The sequence below is a fragment of the Propithecus coquereli genome, unplaced genomic scaffold (assembly GCF_000956105.1).
Source record: "Propithecus coquereli isolate 6110/MARCELLA unplaced genomic scaffold, Pcoq_1.0 Scaffold126, whole genome shotgun sequence".
In the NCBI taxonomy this organism is placed as follows: Eukaryota; Metazoa; Chordata; class Mammalia; order Primates; family Indriidae; genus Propithecus; species Propithecus coquereli.
The window spans coordinates 2101699-2120990 of NW_012136747.1; the positions used below are offsets into that span (position 1 = coordinate 2101699).

At 47.3% G+C, this 19292-nt stretch overlaps 1 protein-coding gene across 1 annotated transcript in view; it reads right to left on the minus strand.

Moving 5' to 3' along the window:
• L3MBTL2 (l(3)mbt-like 2 (Drosophila)) overlaps positions 1-10470 on the minus strand; it is an 18622-nt gene extending 8152 nt beyond the window's left edge. The window contains exons 1-7 of the mRNA XM_012638116.1: positions 10456-10470; positions 5532-5665; positions 4202-4325; positions 3295-3374; positions 1597-1714; positions 1015-1149; positions 624-712 (exon numbers count right to left, since the gene is read on the minus strand). Of these exons, the coding sequence (XP_012493570.1) occupies positions 624-712; positions 1015-1149; positions 1597-1714; positions 3295-3374; positions 4202-4325; positions 5532-5654 (669 nt within the window). The 5' untranslated portion in view covers positions 5655-5665; positions 10456-10470. The remainder of the gene's footprint in view (positions 1-623; positions 713-1014; positions 1150-1596; positions 1715-3294; positions 3375-4201; positions 4326-5531; positions 5666-10455) is intronic.
• Between the last annotated feature and the right edge of the window lie 8822 nt (positions 10471-19292).

The following is a 19292-nucleotide window of genomic DNA, read 5'->3' on the forward strand; positions in this document are numbered from 1 at the left end:
TTAACTCAGCTCCTATGGGACTAAATAGTTTTTAAAAAGAAAGTTAAATGTACCCGAAGGATGGACATATTTGAAACACGGACTTGTCGGGGGGGAACCAAGGGCAACACACGTAACCTAAACATCTGTATCCCATAATATGCTGAAATTAAAAAAAAAAAAAAAAAAGTTAAATGCTACACAGATGTTTCCCTGGTTCAGAACCAAGGCTTATAATTATGTGCATGACTTTGATTTCCTCTGCCAGACAGGAGATTCCTGGATGGCAGCATCTGTATTCTTTGTACTCCCAAAGTGCCTTGTATACAATAAATACTTAATAAAATCTATTGAGTGAACAATCCTAAAAAATGCTATGAGCAAAGGTAAGCATCTGGAAGAGCAAAAGGCAGACAGAGCAACATGATCAATGTGGCTGGAGCAGAGTCGAGGTGGGGAGGCGACTGACTTTGGGCTGGGAGGGCAGATGGGTTTGACTCCATCCTTGAGAAACGTGGAGCCACTGAAGAGCGTCTGGCAAGGGAATCTTAGACAAAATACTCCGACGAGTAACATGAAGGATGGACAAAACTGGGAGATGGGAGGGGGGTCAGTTAGGAGACCCAAAGGACTCACTGCCAGACCTTGATGTGGAAATCCACGGGAAGCGTCCTGGAGCCCACCAACCGTTTCATGAGGTAGCCCTTCCAGTCGGTGAACTTGGCATGGATAGCTGTGGAGACAGCAGCAGAATCCCGGTTATACACACTGACACACACCCCGACAGGGGGCGCCAGAGCCGACCCAGAGACCAGCACAAGGTTGGAACAAGTTACTTCTGCTTCTTCAGCCCAGCAATGACTTCGTTTTATAAAACCAGGCTCGACAACTTGGATGTGCCCCAGGCCCTCTGGGACAGGCAGGGCAGGAAGCAAGGGGAAAAGTGGGTTCTGTTCTAACAAGGCAAAGGACTCTTCCTCTACCAAGGTTCCTGCCCTATAGGAACCAGGACAGAGAATGTTCTCATCAACTCACTCCGAGGGGGCACTAGGATCTTGCTGTTGATGGCACACCAGCCGATGGGGTGGACATCCACGGTTCCCAGGTTGCACCAGAAGTCATGGCTGGCATCATTTTCAAAGCCTTCATACCGGAGCAGAACCCGGTACCCTGAAAGGCAGGAAAAGGGCACTGTGAGGGAGGGTGGGATGAGGAACAGCATGTTCTTAGGCCTTTCTCAAGCCTAAACTGGTTCCTGGTGCCTATTCCAAGAACTTACTCCAGGCAGGTGGGTCCCTGCTGTCCGTAATAGTCATAGCCCAAACAAATTATGCCACTTAGGAATATTTGGAAAGCATTATGGCATGGTGCTAAGAGTTCATTTTCTACAGCCTGATCATGCCAGGAATAAACTTAAGAAATTGGAATTTCCAAGCCTGCCAGGCTCCGTGCTCCCCTGTACAGTGGAAGAATCCTAAAAAGGGAGCAGAAACACCAATGGGTGGGGGTTTTGTTTGTTTTATGAAGCCAATTTCTGCATACGACACTGCCCATCCATCTAGAGATGTCACCCTCTAGACACATCCCTGACCCCGCCTTAGCCAGAAGAACACCCACCTGCCGCCTGAATGACAGAGGCAATCCAGTACACCCGGCTGGGGAGCACGGCGTCACTGTTGAGCACCTCCACCTTCATCCCCTTCATCACATCCTCCCACTGGTCATAGAGTGGGACCTGTGTGGCGATGAGAGTGTTGTGTTCAAGAGGGAGAGCGGCTTCCTGGGCTGGCAGGGGACAGTGCCTGCCTCATGGCCCGAGTCATCAAGTCCTTCTTTGTACCTCAACTTTCCACATCACCCGTTGTGTGCAGAAAGCCAGGCACAGCACCAGGGACGAAGAGATGGGGCCTGCTGTCCTTAGAGCTGAGCCGGGGGATGGGAGTGGAGAGGCAGGGAAATGGTTGGAGATCCAGAGTCAGACAGACCTGAGTTCTCATCTTTATAGGACTAGCTCCTAGCTCTGTCATCTTGGGCACATTACACCTTTGTCCCTGTGCCAGCCACGCAATAGTAACACTTTGTAGTGCTCACCACTTGCCAGGTACTGTTCTAAGCACAAATCAAATATTATCTCCTTCAATTGTCACTCAAACCCGGGCACGAGTATTATAAGCCCTCATTTATGCAGAGCCATCCACCTGCACGTTCTTTCTCCACCTCTCCTATTAAAATGCCCCATGATAGCGCGGGACTGCTTTTGGTTGCCTTCCCGATACTTAATCCTCGCTTTGCTACCGATAGTATCTTGACTCTCCTTTAAGGAAATTCACCTTTTTTCATTCCCATTCCATCTCCCTGGTCACAGAGATTGGCTCTTCATAAAACCTGGAAATAGTTGGCTATTCTAGGCCAGTCACACAGGGGCAGGTGTTTTACGGGGCGTATTGAATCGTGTGTGTTACATGGAAGTATGAGATAACGCCCCTGAAATGAAAGTGCTGAGACTGCTAGAGAATTCCAGGCAAAAAAGAGGTTTTCTCCAGGAGGAAAGATGTGTCCTTTCGTTAGCAACTCAGGAGTAAGAAAGTTAGCTGCGTCAAGAACCAGCTTGTCCTTGTTCAGGGCACTCCCCAGAGTTCACTGGCAGTTCAGAAAGGAGGCCAGGCAGAGGCTTAACTCTGATTGGAAGACTCCAAGACTAAACCTCCTTCCGGATTTCCTGGGGTTTGGGACATTGGTTTGAAAGCTAAAACACAAGCACCGCTATTGGCTTCGCAGGCTTGTCTGCAGGCTACAGCTGCTGAATATTAAGTTCTTGCACTTAAGCCCAGCCTGCCAGGAACTTGCTCTTCTTTCTGGTTTCTCAATAATAGGCATCAGGGAGCCCTTCGCAGGAGTGGGCTCCAAGAGGAACCTACATCTGCCTCCTGGGGACCGAGGGGTCCAGGCCAGTACAGAAGTACCACACTTTCCATGAGAAAACACTAAAAATGCGGGTGTAAGGAGAGAAGGGTTTCAGAGTTGGAAAGGCCCTTAGCAACTGGCACAAAATTCCATTACATGAATAAACTCTGAGGGACCTCAGAGGAGGCACAGTTGAGCACAGTGCTAGAAGCCCTCAGTAATTGTTTGCGGGAGGAGTTTTTGAGAAGTGGACAGACACAAAGGTAAAGATGGAGCCAGTGGCAAAGCTGGGCTTCTCCCGCCCAGACCTCACTACTGCTCTCTCCCAGTGCCACGGTCCAGCCTGGTGAAGCAGGTAGGGAACACTGACGTGGCGCCCAGGCCTCCCTCCCTCAGCGCCAGGGCACTCACATGTTTGAAACAGCTGACAGGAGCAGCCTTGTAACTGTGATCCTTCAGGAACTTCCCCCAGTCGAAGCCCAAGACCAGAGCTGCAGAGCAGGAGGAAGAGTCAAGACTGGCAGCAGCCAACTCTGGGGACCTGGGACCTGAGAACCCTGTGGGGCCTGCAGATGTAGGTTCCTCCCCCTCCCCAGCAGGCCCTCTCTAAAACCCATACCTGCCCCACCAGTGGCCATCAGAACAGGTGAGGACTGAATCCAAAGGCCAAGACTCTCAGGAGTAGAGGAATATTCAAAGGGAAAATTCTCACCCTTCTTGCCCCAGATAAAGAGAAAAATTCAGTGTCCCTGGGCTTAAATTCCTCAGGCCTCCCCCAATCTGATTGGCCACACTCAATCTAAATGACCCTGGGTGGGGGGGCAGCGGCACACGGCTACACCCCTCCTGGCTGCTAAGCTCAATTTCAGTCAGAAGCTCGGACCAACTATAGCAGAGTTGCTTTGTGCTTGCATTTAATTTGCTCAGAAGTTGCTACACACTCAGAAAAAGAGAGGGAAAGGTTCCTTTCTTATCCCACCATCCCTCTGCACATCCCCCTTCAAACCAGACTTGGGCCTCACTGTCCCCGGGAACCAGAAGCCAGAGAGAGAAATACAAAGAGAAACAAAAGCAGCTAATTAATTTTTGGCTTTATCAAGGGTAGGTGTCCTGGCAATTTAAGGGTGGTCCAGAGAAGTTTCTGGGGTAACTTCCACAATGACCAACAGGTGAGGCAGCTGCAAATCACAGTAAGCCTGGGTCAGGCCCTCCTCGCTGCCCACCTTTCCCAGTGCTCACTCCTAGTGAAGCCCACTCCAGGCTTGGCCCCCACCCTGGCTCTAATGGCTTCCTAAGCACCAGTCCTCTGCTGTCTTACCATCTTGTCCTGTTGGTGTCCCATCTGCTAACTGTCCTGTCCCCTGTGAGTGGAGGAAGGCTCCAATTTTGGCAGACCAGGCCGCCTTGTGCAGAACTTTGGCTTTCTTGGTAGGTGGTTTCCCCTGGAGGGAAGAAGAGGAGAATGTAGACTACTGGTGAAGAACACAGCCCTGGATTTGGACTGCCAAGGTTGAAATCCTGGTCTTGGTCCAGTTACTTAACTTCTCTTGAGTTTCTTCATATGCAAAACAGAATGGTGATAATAGTAACGCTTAGCTCAGAGGGAGGTTGTGGGGGAAGGGTGGGAGGGTCAACAGGCTGCAGGAAGGGACACATTCTATCTTTTAAGCCTTCACTCCCTGAAAGATTCAAGTTTCATCGTCTCCTTCCTCCAGTGCTCCTGAAGATCCACAGCAAAGAATGGGCTTCAGAGGGGCCAGAAACTCTCTGACCTCGGAGGCAACATTTTGTACGTGCATGAATGTTCTGTAGAGAGGGTCCATGGCTTTCATCAGGTGCCCGAAGGGGGTCCTCCCCAAAAGGAAAGGCCAGAAATTTGGGTTTAAATCCCAGACAGATGTGGGGTCAAATCCTGGTTCTACCATTTTTAGTTGTATACCTTTAAGTAAGTTACTAAAAGCTTTGAGTCTTCAAAATAGGAATTTTTTTTTTGAGACAAGGTCTCACTCTGTTGCCCAGGTTAGAGTACAGTGGCATGATCACAGTTCATTGCAACTTAAACTCCTGGGCTTAAGTGATCCTCCCTTCTCAGCCTCCTGAGTACCTAGGACTGCAATTGCACACCACCACAGCCTGGCTAATTTATTTGTTTTTTATTTTTGTAAAGATGGGGATCTATGTTGCCCAGGATGGTCTTGAACTCTTGGCCTGAAGTGATCCTTCCCCCTTGGCTTCCCAGAGGATTATAGGCGTGAGACATCAAGTCAGAGACAAGGCATGGACTTCCTAAAGCCACCGTGGCTGGTGAACCCTGTGCCTGTTTCCCAGCTTCCTTTCAAAGCATTTATAAAAGTGGGGGTGAAGATCAAGGGTGTCAGACTCCCCCAGGGTGGTTGTTTAAAACTTACTAAATACATCAGACTCTGGGGGAGGAGGGTAGCTCCAGGAATCTATAATTTAACAAGCTGCAGAAGTGGATTGCTCTGCCTTCTGAAATTTGAGAGCATAATAAATACCAGGAAACTTACAACCTCAGATGGCCAGAAGCAAAGAGCTTACCAAGCCCTCTTGGCCCTGTCTTCAGTCAGTTGGTGGTTCCCGTCTCAGCACTCAGGGACCCAGGGAGGATCCAAGTGGCTGCCGCTCACCTGTAATCTAGCCAAGATACTGGCTTTCTTGGAGTTGGAGGAGTAGCTCCTGGAGCAGGACACGCTGCAGAACCTCTTGGTCTTGGAGAAGAAGGCTTCCCTTGTGCCCACGATACCACACATCTCACAGACAGCTGGGAAGAGAACTTAGCATGTGAGTTATCTGATACAGCCACTTCAAAGCAAACAAAATGATGAGTCCTTCAAAACCTGGGACACTGCACTAACCAGGTGAGCCCAGCCCCCACTAAGGCTGACAGAATTGGAATAAAGGGAGCAGGAGGAGCTACTGGTGCGTCCATCTGACTCTACCTGGCCTAAGCTCTGCTGCTTGGCCTCCCTTGCCTGTATGTGTCAACAGAGCCACGGAAACAGGCTCTGTTTTTTGAGGAAAGTCCATGAGGATGACTGGGGAAACAGGCGAGTGCTGGAAAGTTTGCCAAAGGAAAATGAGAAAAAAATTTATAGGAAGAAAAAGTACCAAAGTCACTTCACCTCTGTGGCTCTCTTTTCTCGTCTGTATAGGAATGAGACAGAACTAGAGCAGTTTTTCAACACTGACTTCACATTAGAATGCTCACATGTGGGGAGCGTTTAAAAATGCCCAAGGCTGAGATTCTAATGAATTGATCTGCAGTGGGACACTGGCACCTGCAGTCTGTTAAAGGCTCCCCAGGTGATTCTACTGTGCAGCCAGGGTGGTGGTCTCTAATGGTTACTTTGAGGTTTTTAATTTTATTTTTGTTGCCTTGTTCTTGTTGAGACAGAGTCTCACTCTGCCACCCTGGGTAGAGTGCAGTGGCGTCACTATAGCTCACTGCCACCTCCAACTCCTGGGCTCAAGTGATCCTCTTGCCTCAGCCTCCCGAGAAGCTGAGACTACAGGCATGCGCCACCACGCCCGGCTGGGGATTTTTTTCCCTTTCTTTTTGGTATACATGGAGTTTCACTCTTGCTCAGGCTGGTCTCGAACTCCTGAGCTCAAGTGATCCTCCTGCCTCAGCCTCCCAGCATGCTAGGATTACAGGTGTGAGCCACTGTGCCCGGCTTCTTTTAGTTTTAAAGTTCTAAGATTCTAAGAGAAGGCTTAGAAGAAGACAGAAGGAAAAAAATAAAAGAAAGGGGAGAGAGGAAAAAAAGACAAGATGAATAGAAAGGAAATAAGATTCAACTGCAAAGAGTTATTACTCTTCCGAAGAGGAGTTTAGGATCCAAGGGATGGCAGTGTCACCACAGACCATCTAGCCTGCCTCTCTTCACAGGCAGCCTACACACTGGAGACCCTGACGCAGGGGTCCAGCAGCTGTCGAAGCATCACGTTTCTGAAGCCAACTGGCTTCCAGATGATCCATGGGAATTCTTATCTGCCGACCCCCACCCCAATCCTCCTACCCAGGGTCTTTATCCTATATTCTCTCCCCTGTACCACTTCCAACCCACAAGCTATTTCTTGGCCCTTCTCAAAAAGTAACCACAACACACTTTAGATTTCTTATCTTCTTCTAATGTTTGTTTTGTCTTTTGAGACAGGGTTTTGCTGTCACCCAGGCTGGAGTGCAGTGACGTCATCATAGCTCACTGCAGCCTCAAACTCCTGAGCTCAAGAGATCCTCCTGCGTCAGCCTCCAAAGTAGCTAGGACTACAGGCATGTGCCACCATGCCCAGCTAGGTTTCCTACCTTCTCAACATCCAGGCTTAGAAAGCCACAGCCTACTCTCACAGATGTAAAAGCAGCATCATGTGACTGAGTGGCATCTAAAATGTGCTGAATAAACATTAGTTGTATGAAAGAATGAATGAAATCACAATTTGAAATCGGACTGCAGCAGAGGAAATGATGCTTGTGGCTACTTGGGGTCCTTCTGTCTCCCTTATAGGTCCTTAGACATCTGATCCCTTAGACATCAGAACAAAGTCTTTTACATCTGGACAGCTCTGCCACATGGCCTGTATCTATCCCCCTCTTCCTCTATAATCTCCTGACCCCTCTTGATCTTCAGGGGACACTCTGAAGGCACCTGGCTCAGAACCACTGCCATCCAAGGAGCGAGGAGTCCCAGGGCCAAGCAAATGCAGCGGGGAGGTGGGCAGCTCCCCAGCTTCCCGATCCTCATTTTCTGCTTCACTTGATTCCTCCAGATAGGAGCTGCTCTCACTAACCACACTGCTGTTATAACTCCGGAAACTATCATAGCCACCAAACAGCTCCAAGTCATCATCTTCCTCTTCTTCCTCCATTGGTTCTGAGGACCAGGTCTCCTAGTGGAAAGATGACACAAACAAAGCAGAAGGAATCATGATTGGCTTTAGTGTATGAGGAGAGAAGCTGCAGACCTGCCATCAGCCCCCTCACACTTTTGGGAACCTTCCAAATACTCCTTTTGTGGCCGGGCACGGTGGCTCACGCCTGTAATCCTGGCACTCTGGGAGGCCGAGGTGGGTGGATTGTTTGAGTTTAGGAGTTCAAGACCAGCCTGAACAAGAGCAAGACCCCGTCTCTACTAAAAATAGAAAGAAATTAATCAGACAACTAAAAATATATAGAAAAAATTGGCAGGGCATGGTGGTGCACGCCTGTAGTCCCAGCTACTCGGGAGGCTGAGGCAGTAGGATTGCTTGAGCCCAGGAGTTTGAGGTTGCTGTGAGCGAGGCTGATGCCACAGCACTGTAGCCTGGGCAACAGAATGAGACTCTGTCTCAAAAACCAAAACAAAAAACAACAACAAAAAAACAAATACCACTTTTGTGAACAGTAGGATCATTATTCCTGTTTATACAATATTTCTCCACCACAACTCAACCGAATAGCTTAACAAGATGGAAAATATGTGTTAGGAATTCATAAGGCTCCTCTGTGGATTTAAAAAGGATGATTCAAATAGGATACTGTACAATACTGTGAAATATCTTTCCTAAGTAAGGTAACTCACAAAGACTTTCTGAGGTAGAAGATGTATATTAGAAACTCATTCTTCCCTGTTCAGTATATGTACATCAAAATAATCTCAACTCTAAAACAATTTAAGTCAGAAAAGTTAATTTGGGACCCAGATTGCTCCAAGGAAGATTTGAGAGGCAGATGACACACAGATAGCTGTGGCATTGTGGTAGGTACCACAGATTTGGATTTAGCTCTGATCCTAACTAGCTATGGGTCCTTGGACAAGTCATTTAACCTCTGTGGGCTTCAATTTGCTCACCTATAAGAAAAATATTTGGCTCACGGGATACGTGATGCAAATGAGATGCTGTATATGAATCCACCTAGCATGTAATAGGAAAGGTGTGAAGCAAGGTGAAGAATGTGGGCTCTGGGTCAGGGCTCAATACCATCTCTAGTGCTTACTAGCTGAATGACTTGCAGCAAGTCAATCTCTTTGTGCCTCAGTTTCCATACCTATAAAATGAGGATAATACTACCTATTTAATAGGCTTTGGGGAAGAAGTAAGAGAAAATACAGATAAAGCACTCAGAACAATGACTTGTACATAGTAAGTACTCAATAAATATTGGCAATTTTTACTAAATGAAAGCACAGGGGCTGAGCACAGTGGCTCATGCCGGTAATCCTAGCACTGTGGGAGGCCGAGGTGGGAGGATCCTTGAGGTCAGAAGTTTGAGATCAGCCTGAGCAGAAGTGAGATGCCATCTCTACAAAAAAAATAGAAAACCTAGCCAGGTGTGATGGAATGTGCCTGTAGTCCCAGCTACCCAGCAGGCTGAGGCAGGAGGATCATTTGAGCCCAGGAGTTTGAGGTTGCAGTGAGTTATGATGATGCCACTGCACTCTAGCCAAGGCGACAGAATTAGACTCTGTCTCAAACAAAAAAAAAAAGAAAAGAAAAAAGAAGCATAGGCTCTCAAATCAGATATGCCTGGGTTTGAATCCTGGTTCTACCACTTACTAACTGTGTGATTTTTGTGCAAGATATTTAACCTTGCTGCCTTCAGTTTCTTCATCAATACAAGGGAGATAATAAAAAGCCTTCTTTAGAGGACTGTTATGAAGTTTAAGCTAAGATATACAAAGCCTTGTTCTATTTAGAGCAGTTAGTAACAGCTCTAAAAATGTAAGCTATTATTCTTATTCTCCATAATATTATTTTCCTTTACCCTTGTGAAGTTATTGAGCGATTCCACTTTATATTTGCAACTACACATGAAAATATGCTAGAAAGGAAACGAAGTTCAAATGTAAGGTGCTCTTGCTGGGCTAGGTGGTGGGCGCCTGTAGTACTGGCTACTTGGGAGGCTAAGGTGAGAGGATCGCTTGAGCCCAGGAGTTGGAGGCTGTAGTGAGCTATGATAACGCCTGTGAATAGGTGCTGCACTCCAGCCTGGGCAACATAGTGAGATCCTATCTCTAAAAACAAAACAAAAATATAAGGTGTCCAGAAGCCAAATGATTAAAGAGTGGGTAGGTTTTAGGAGCTGACAGTCTTAGTGCCTGTATTCTTCACTTTCCAGCGGCATGAACTCCTGGGGACTTGCACCACCTCTCTAAGCCTCAGCTGCTTCCACCATAAAGATGAAACAATAACACAGGATTGCTGTGAGTATACTGCACGTGAACGTTCCAGGCGCGGAGTAACGTTCACTAAACTTTAATCTCCCTTCAGTTCCCACCTGACGTAACAGGCCTCACAAGCTCTAAAGAACCCGACCACGAGATACAAGCACAAAGAAAATTCAGGAGCTCTGATCCTGAACCCAGTTCCCCTTCCCCCAAGCCTGGGAGGCTGTTCCTCCCTGAACCCTTCGCCGAGCGTGGATCCCAACAGTCGGGGAGCAAAAAGTACCTCAGTTTATCCATCCTTCCACCCTCCACCCTCAAAGCGTCGCTAAAAGGCCTAAAGAAGGGCCCACCGAGCGAAGATCTCGGGGTGCCCTTTCCCAGTTGCGCTAAGTCCTCTCCCTCTCACCTCAATACCCCGGGGCTTCTCCATGAGACCTAACTCAATTCCTCCAACCGTCACCAGGTGCTGGAAGCCATATTGGCCCCGCTGCTCTCTCGGAGCGCGCTCATTGGCCGTCTCGCTGAACCACGGGCCAATCACGCTGCAGGAAGGAGGAAAAGCCGGTTCCGTGCCCACCCGCGCCACTCCTCCCCCGGGGGCGGGGAAGCCGCGAGCGGTTGTGGGACTTGTAGTTCTTCCGTTGGTGCGCAAGGAGGGCGTTACCATAGCGACGTGGAAATTCCAAGGGCGCTGGACCTGGCACTCCTTGCTCTGACTGTTCTAATCACGCCAATTCCTACCCCTCACCCCGATCCTATTCTTCATTAAATGATTATTGAGCACCTACGATAGTCAGTTTCAGGGCCAGGAACAATCTGGCATTCTTTCCAATTAGAATTTAAGGTGCCCTTGTGCCAGAATACCTTGCAGAGGGGACTCATTTCTAATTCAGGCAGAAACTGGAATACTTTTATGCCCAATGCTATAAATATCCCTCCCAATCAAAATCCTGCAACACTTGGCTTCATCACTAGCTCATAAGTAAAACTTCGAATACGAGGTGCTCTGACTCATCCCATTTGGATTTCCCACAACCTCTTCAGATGCTCTGAGTTCTAGGTGCTATTGTGCAACTTTACAAACATCTTCTCCAATTCTTACACATCCAATCACCATTTTGTTTATTTGTTTGAGACAGAGTCTGGAGTCTTGCTCTGTCGCCCAGGCTAGAATGTAGTGTCGTCATCACAGCTCACTGCAACCTCAAACTCCTGGGCTCAAGTGATCCTCCTGCCTCAGCCTCCCAAGTAGCTGGGAATACTACCACACCCAGCTAATTTTTCTATTTTTTGTAGAGACAGGGTCTCACTCTTGCTTCTGCTTGTCTCTAAATCCTGGCCTCAAGCGATCCTCCTGCCTTAGCCTCCCAAAGCGCTAGGATTACAGGTGTGAGCCCCTCGCTCACCATTTTAAAGAAACAGAAATGGTGACTCCTCTGGTTTAGACACTTTCCAAGATCACTCAGGATTGGATTTTAAAATTTGGTCAACCACCCGAAGGATGGATATATTTGAAACTTGGCCTTGGGGGGGAGGGGAGGGCAAGGGCAACATACGTAACCTAAACATCTGTACCCCCATAATATGCTGAAATAAAAAAAAAATTGGGGCAAAAATTTTTCCTTATGCTATGCTGTGTCCCAATTAATTAATTGAGAATCTAAATGTAATAAGTGGATGCTGAATATATGTAAAACATATTCCTAAATTTGAGGTCCTCCACATAAATGTGAAAGTTTTCTTAATGTCTTTCTTCCACCCCTCCTACCCTAAACCCCTATCTCTACACTGTCCACAAGTGTTTATTTTTCTACGTCCAAAATATATTTTGTATCCGTCTACCACTACCAGCCTAATAGAAGCCACTGGCCACTGAAGCAGCCCTTCAACTGGTTTCCCTGTTTGAATCTTCACCTTCTTTAATCCACACAGGTGATCTTTTACATTCATCAACCAGATCATGGTCATTCCCTTGCTTAAAACTCATAATGGCTTCCCCTTGAGCTCAGAATAAAATCCAAAGGCTCTACCCACAAGACTCTGAATGACCTGGCCCCAACTTTCTCTCCAATCTCTTCTTGTACTATCCTACCCATCTTTCACTGTATCCATCCACTCTCCCCTTCTTCCTGTTTCTGAGTACCAAGCTTGAGTTAGCCACAGGGCCTTTGCACTTGCTGGTCCATCTGTGTGGACTTTGTACTTGCCCATCCAGTCTTTCCACAGCTCTTTTCACGGCTGCCTCTTCATTTTTCAGATTTCAGCTCAAAGTCACCTCCTCAGGGATCTTCTTATCTAAAATAGCTGCTCCCTCCCCTCACTCTGTTTCCCTTCACTCATTTTACAGTCCTTCATAGCATTTGTTTCTGTCTGGAATTATCTTGTTCAGTTGTTTCCTTGTTTATTGTCTATCTCTCACCACTAGAATGTAAGTCGCACAAGGGCAGGGACTTTGTGTTGTTCTCTACTGTATTTCCAGAGCTGAAAACAGAGCATAGCATAGTGTAGTTGCTCACTGGCCAAAGAACTGGAAATACTTCAAGGAGTGCAACAAGCTGCTTCCTGAAGGCAGAACACTGGATCTGGTAGTTTGCTATTCTGACCATTGTGAACTCTTAGGTATTTATTTATTTATGCATACCATTAACAGCATTCCAGGCCCAGTTCCTCCAAAAGGAGGCTTTCCTTCTCTGGGGACACCTTCCTCATGAAGCCAGTTGGATTAAATTAATCTCATTCAGTTTGAAAAATTCTATGATTTCAGAGTGCAATAAACAACTTAAGATTCTAAGGCTGGTCAAGGTGGCTCATGCCTATAATCCTAGCACTCTCGGAGGCTGAGGCAGGAGGATCTCTTGAGCTCAGGAGTTGGAGACCAACCTGAGAAGGAGTGAGACCCTATCTCTAAAAAACAAACAAACAAACAACAACAACAACAAAAACACAAGAAACAACTTAAGATTCTATATCAAGCAGGATAAGTAGATGGGGTTTAGGTTTTAATCCCTAAAAAGGGAATAACAGGACTACCTCATTTGATTGTTGTGAAAATTAGAGAAAATAATATGCAACACTGGGCACAGTAAATGGTAGTTATTAATATTAACATCCTATTAGACACTGGGATTGGATAGGCGTGGTGGCTCACACCTATAATCCTAGAACCCTGGGAGGCTGAGGCAGGAAGATCCCTTGAGCCCAGGAGTTTGAGGTTGCAGTGAGTTATGTGATGCCACTGCACTCTAGCAGGGGTGACAGAGCGAGACTCTGTCTCCAAAAATAATAAATAAATAAATAGACACTAGGATGGCAGCAACCAGCCAAGAATAATAACCTTTATGAGTTGCTTAATCTTTTATTAATATTTTAAAAGCATAACCATGAATTTCATAGGCAGAGAATCTGCTAGTGAAAAATTATCTTACTCATCAAGTATTTATTTGGTACCTACTGGGTGCCAGGCACTGTGCTGGACTCTGGGGAAACACAAGGGAACATCTCTGCTCCCATGGAGATTACTGCCTCCTGCAGGGAGCCAGTGAGGATTTAATTAACAAACATCTTCCAACTGAGGACTTTAACAGGCTGCAGTAATGGAGAACAAGGAAGGGAGCTCCTGGATAGAGAATGGGGGAAAGTCCTGCTAAGTAGGAAACTCACCTTGATTTGCAGGAGAAGCCATTTAGGAGATAGAGGTTGTTGGGGAAAGGGCATTCCAGGCAGAATTTAGGGAGTGCTGTAGAGAATAGCTGCAGTTAGCAGGAGAATGTATTGGGGAACCGTTGGAGGTTTTAAGCAGGGGAATGAATTGATTTGATGTATTAAAAGATCATTCTCTGGCTGCTGTGTGGAGAATGGATTGGAGGCGGGTCAAGAGACAAGCAGGGAGATCAGTTAGAAGATTCTCCCAATGATCTAGGTGAAGGATGATGGTGGCTTAGAGTCAGAGGACATGCAGAAAAGTGGAAGGATTTGGGAGGCGGTAACTAATTGTTTGGGGTGGCTTTGGAAGAGGAAGGAGTCCTGAATGCCTCTGAGGTAAACTTCAGATGAGTGGATGGTGGCACCATGTTCTGTAATGGTAAAAACTGTTAAGGAATGAATGAGTTTGGGTGGCTGAATGGAGGGAATGAAGAGTTCTACTTAGCTGTAGTTGCCTGTGAGACAGCGGAGAAGAGGGCAAAAAGGCTGTGGGAGCTGAGAGAAGAGCCCTGAACTGGAGATCTAAATCCTGTAATTGTTGGCATTGTCCCTTTAAGATTGAATTCATCTTCTCTGTGATGTATTATTTTTTATATCTCAGTGGGTATATCATCAATGGTACAAGGAAGTAGAAGCCTGAGCTGCCAATTTCATAGTGGGAAAGACTTTGGGGGAGGGAAAGAAGCAGAGTAGGAACTCTGGTGACAGGAACTGTTAGCCTAAGTTGAAATGGCTGTTAATTAGGAATTCAGTTGAAACATCTTATTAAACACAGGTTGCTAAGCAACAGTAGGCACCCTGGAACAGTGTGGCTGTACCTTCTGCTTTGGACCTCTTGGGCCTGGGTCTCATGCTGCAGCAGAGGTATTCCACACATGGACCTCATACATTCCTCTCTTTTCAGGTTCTTCCCTCTATGAGTCACTGTCCCTCTCTCTGGGATCATTGATTTCTCACTCTCTACTGGGCCATTCCAAGTAGCAACACAAACATGCTTTTCTATCTCCTTGGTATAGGAATAAATACCTTGGCCTCACCTCCTCTATTCCCTGCCACTGTGTTATTGCACCCCCACAACGTCTTGTCTACACATACTGCCTCCACCACTGCTTCTCTTCGTGTCTCCATCTGTCCCCTCACTCTACTGAAACTGCTTTGGTCAAGTTCACACACAGCTTGTCTGATATCAGGCCACGCCTCTCTTCTCTCAGCGGCATTTGACATAGCTGACAATTCCATCCTTCCTGGGATAGTGTCCTTTCTTGGATTCTTCTTGGTTTCCCTCCTACCTCTCGGGCCAATCCTCTGTCTTTATAGGCCAGTCCTCTTCCACTTGAACTCTATGTATTGGCGTTCTCCAGGGCTGTGTCCTGAGCTCTCTTCTTTTCCCGTTACTTTTCACCTTAAGTGATGTCTTTCATTCTTAGTGCTGTAAATATATTTATATGTCCCAAATTCACACCCTCAGCGTATGTTTGTTCTGTGAGCTCCAGACTCATGTATCCATGTGTCTAGGTGACAACTTGACACTGCATTATAAGCCCCCACACAACACCTCATTCCCTTACCGCAAACCTATTTCTCTGGTCGTTTTCCCCACTTAGCACACAGCACTACCAAGCATCAGGAACTTCTTCATTTCTCCCTCTCCATCCCTCACTGTTCAATCCATTGGCAAATCTCTTTAATTCTCCAAAACCTACCTCACTTCTATTTCCACTTCTTTCTATCCCTACTGCCACCACTTAAATCCAGATCACCATCATCCCGACTCTGAATCCTACTGAATCCTCCTTGCTGGGCTCCCCTCTTACCCCAAACTGTTTACCTAGCAATCTCCTTAAAAATACAAGTTGGGTCGACTAACTTGCTTGTATCAGTGATTTACAGGTTGAGTGCTCTTTTCCCTCATCACCCACTTCTACCTCGACTTCCCTCAATTATTTAATAAGACCCCTGGGGAGGGGCGGGGTGACCGAAGTTGAGGTTAGAAAGGTATTCATTCAGATAATTCAGTGAGTGCCCATTGTGCTCCGGGCACAGTGGTTACAACGGTGAACGCCAGGACGGCACAGTTCCTGCCCTCAGGAAGCTGCCATTCCAATAGAAAAGGGGACCGACACTTCCCAGCGCCGACAAGCGGCCTGGCCTGCCCCCTGTGCCTGCAGACAGGCCTCAGTTCTGCAAGTGGGCTGGTGACGCGAAACTGCCTTCTCTGCCACACAGGGCCACCACTAGTTCCCGGCCCGAGCGCTCGCGTGGGAGGGTCTGGAGACAGGGCGAGGTGTGAGTTGTGGCCCCCAGGACCCCGCCCCCGCGCAACTCCCGGCGCTGGCGGGGCGGGAGGGGGCGGGACCCGGAGGTCACGTGTCCGGCAGGCGCGCGCCGGTTCCGAGCGCCAACCGCCGGCCGCCCCGCCCCGCCCCGCCCCCGCGGCCCGCCCCCGGCGCGTGGGCGCCGCGGCGTCCTCGGGGCTGGAAGGTGCAGCCGCTGCGTGTGCGAGCCCGGCAGGAGCAGGGAGGAGCGCGGCGCGGGCTCGCCGGGACTGCTGGACAGCCGGGGTCCAGCCTGGGGGGTCAGTGGCGGCCGAGGAGGAGGGAGGGGCTGGGGGCGTAGGGGGTGCCGAGCTTCTGGAGGGCTACTGAGCTGGAGGCTGACAGAGTTGGGACTCCCGCCCTGGGGTTGCGAGACCCTCCTTTGTCCTAGTCACACTGAGGTGAGGGGGCTGCCCTCGGCCAGAGCAATTAGCACAGTGCCTGGCACAGAGCGAGCCCTCAGAGTGTGCAGGTCTGGGTTGCAGCCACGGCGCGGGCGAAAACTGGAGAGAGAGTGATAGATAACTGGGCTGACAGAAGATAACTGCCATTATTAAGCACCTGGGCTGGCCAGGTGAGGTTACCACCTCTTTTTTCCCCCCGAGGTGGCAGCCGAGACACACAGGGCACAAGCATCTGTCCTGGGAGTGCGTAATAATTGAGATGCAGGGGTGGGATACGAACCTGGGACGTTTCGGCTTTGGCTTTCTGTGCTAGGCTGAGGAAAAAGGGTACTTGAACCAGGCTTTTAAAATTGGGCAGAGTTCGATGGGTGGACCTAACTGAGCCCCTCATTAGCTGTTAAGGCCTTGAGAAGACGTTTGATCCTTAGAGGCCACACTTTCCTCCTACGTGGAAGTGGCCGGACCTATGAAAACTAGTAACTTATATGTAGGTAGTACTTTGCAATTTGTAAAGCACTTTCAATTACGGTGTCGTAGGTGATATCTAACAGTGGCCTTACTAAGTAATCGTTCTTATTTGCCTTTTATAGATGAGGAAATTGTGTCTTAAGAGAGGTTTGGGGAGTAGTGACAGAGCCTCACTGTTGAATAAATCACGTGTTTTGGATATCAAACTGCCTTGGATGAGAATAAAGCTCCCAAACTCAAACATCCTGTGATTTCATCATCTGAGCTCCTACCTCCTAGTTTAAGACACACTACTTTGCTGGATCTGTGTTGTTCTTCCCGACTACCAACAACTGTAAGCCAGCAACACACATCACCGTGGCACAACACTTTCAATGATTATTTTTTAAATATTTCTTACTGGTTTGGGTTCAAGCAATTGTGGAGTCCTTTAGGCAGAGTCAAAGCTGGGAGGTAGTTGGGTGGGGTTAATTGAATTCTGAAAATTTCAACTGAGTGTTTTGGGTTTTCTAAGTGATAATTATTTTGAGGGTGTTGGTTATAAGTAACATTTTTTGTCCTTCGTATTAACAGGTTTACCTCCTAGCAAATTACTGGAAGGAACATGAGAAAAGTAAGTAGGGATTTTTCAGTATCAGTTAAAAGAACCAAAATTGTTTGTTTATAGAATAACGACAGTTAATTTGGTGATGTCATTTCTGGATGTATATATTTAAAGAGCAGGTGCTTATCAAATGCCCATTTTTTTTTTTTTTTTTTTGCGACAGAGTCTCGCTTTGTTGCCCGGGCTAGAGTGAGTGCCGTGGCGTCAGCCTAGCTCACAGCAACCTCAAACTCCTGGGCTCAAGCGATCCTTCTGCCTCAGCCTCCCGAGTAGCTGGGACTGCAGGCATGTGCCACCATGCCTGGCTAATTTTTTCTATATATATATATTTTTAGTTGTCCAGATAATTTCTTTCTAATTTTTAGTAGAGATGGGGTCTTGCTCTTGCTCAGGCTGGTCTCGAACTCCTGACCTCAAACAATCCACCCGCCTCGGCCTCCCAGAGTGCTAGGATTACAGGCGTGAGCCACCGTGCCTGGCCTCAAATGCCCATTTTTGAGGAACATATATATTAATACATGCTGACAGGTCTACACAGGTGGCAATCTGTCACCACAAACACAAATACACCAAGAGATGCTTTTTTGTTTTTCAGTCCCCATCGGTCTGTGAAAGGGAAGAGGAACCAGCTGTCACCCTGATATCTGTGATGTGTGCCAGGTGGCATGAGTATTTTCATTATGACTATAGCCTTGTTTGTCCTCACAACAAACTTAAAAGGCAGGAGGAATTCTTATCCTTTTTAGAAAGGAAGAAACTGAAGCTTGGGGAAGTTAAGTAAACCAGCTCTGTAGGTGCCAAAAAAACAGGTTTTTCATCATTGCACACTGTTTTCGAGTTGTTGATGCAGGAGTCAACAAATACTTAATGAGCACCTACTTGTATCCCATACTTTCAGATACTTTTTAAAATCCTTATCATAATCCACCATGCCTTTTGCTCATTTGAGCTGATCACCTTGAAATCAGTTAGCAAACATTTTTAAAAAAATAGCTCACTGCCTCATCAGAACAGGGAGAAAAGCATTTGTAAATCCATGACACTGTCATGGCCTCCCTCCCTAAACAGGATGTGGTGCTGCAGGGGTATTAAAGGCATCAGCTCTTTTTGCATAATCCTGACATCTCAAGAAGAGAGGTGCAGAACAAAAATGTGGGCCTTATGCAACAAATTGAATTGTAAGAGTATTTTCTTCCACTGATGATGATTAAAAATGCCACCGGTTTCCTATGGTAAATGTACACAGCATTGGCTAATGGGACTGACCATTGATTTGACACTTGGACTGATTAGGTGTTACTTATGAAAAAACATCTGGTGGAAATGCGAACATGGCCAGTAAGAAAGGTTATTCACAGTATATCGAAAGGCCCTCAGATGCTTAAATTTGAGCATTGAGTGAAATAGCAACAATCTGCACAAGTCTCTCAGTGATTTTTGAAAAATATAACTCTAGGTGGGGTGAGGTGGCTCATGCCTGTAATCCTAGCACTGGGAGGCCGAGGTGGGAGGATCGTTTGAAGTCAGGCATTCGAGACCAGCCTCAGCAAGAGTGAGACCCTGTCTCTACTGAAAATAGAAAGAAATTAGCTGGGCAACTAAAAATAGAAAAAAAAAAGCCGGGTGTGATAGTATGCGCCTGTAGTCCCAGCTACGCGGGAGGCTGAGGCAGGAGGATTGCTTGAGCCCAGGGGTTTGAGGTTGCTGTGAGCTAGGCTGATGCCATGACATCCTAGCCTGGGCAACAGAG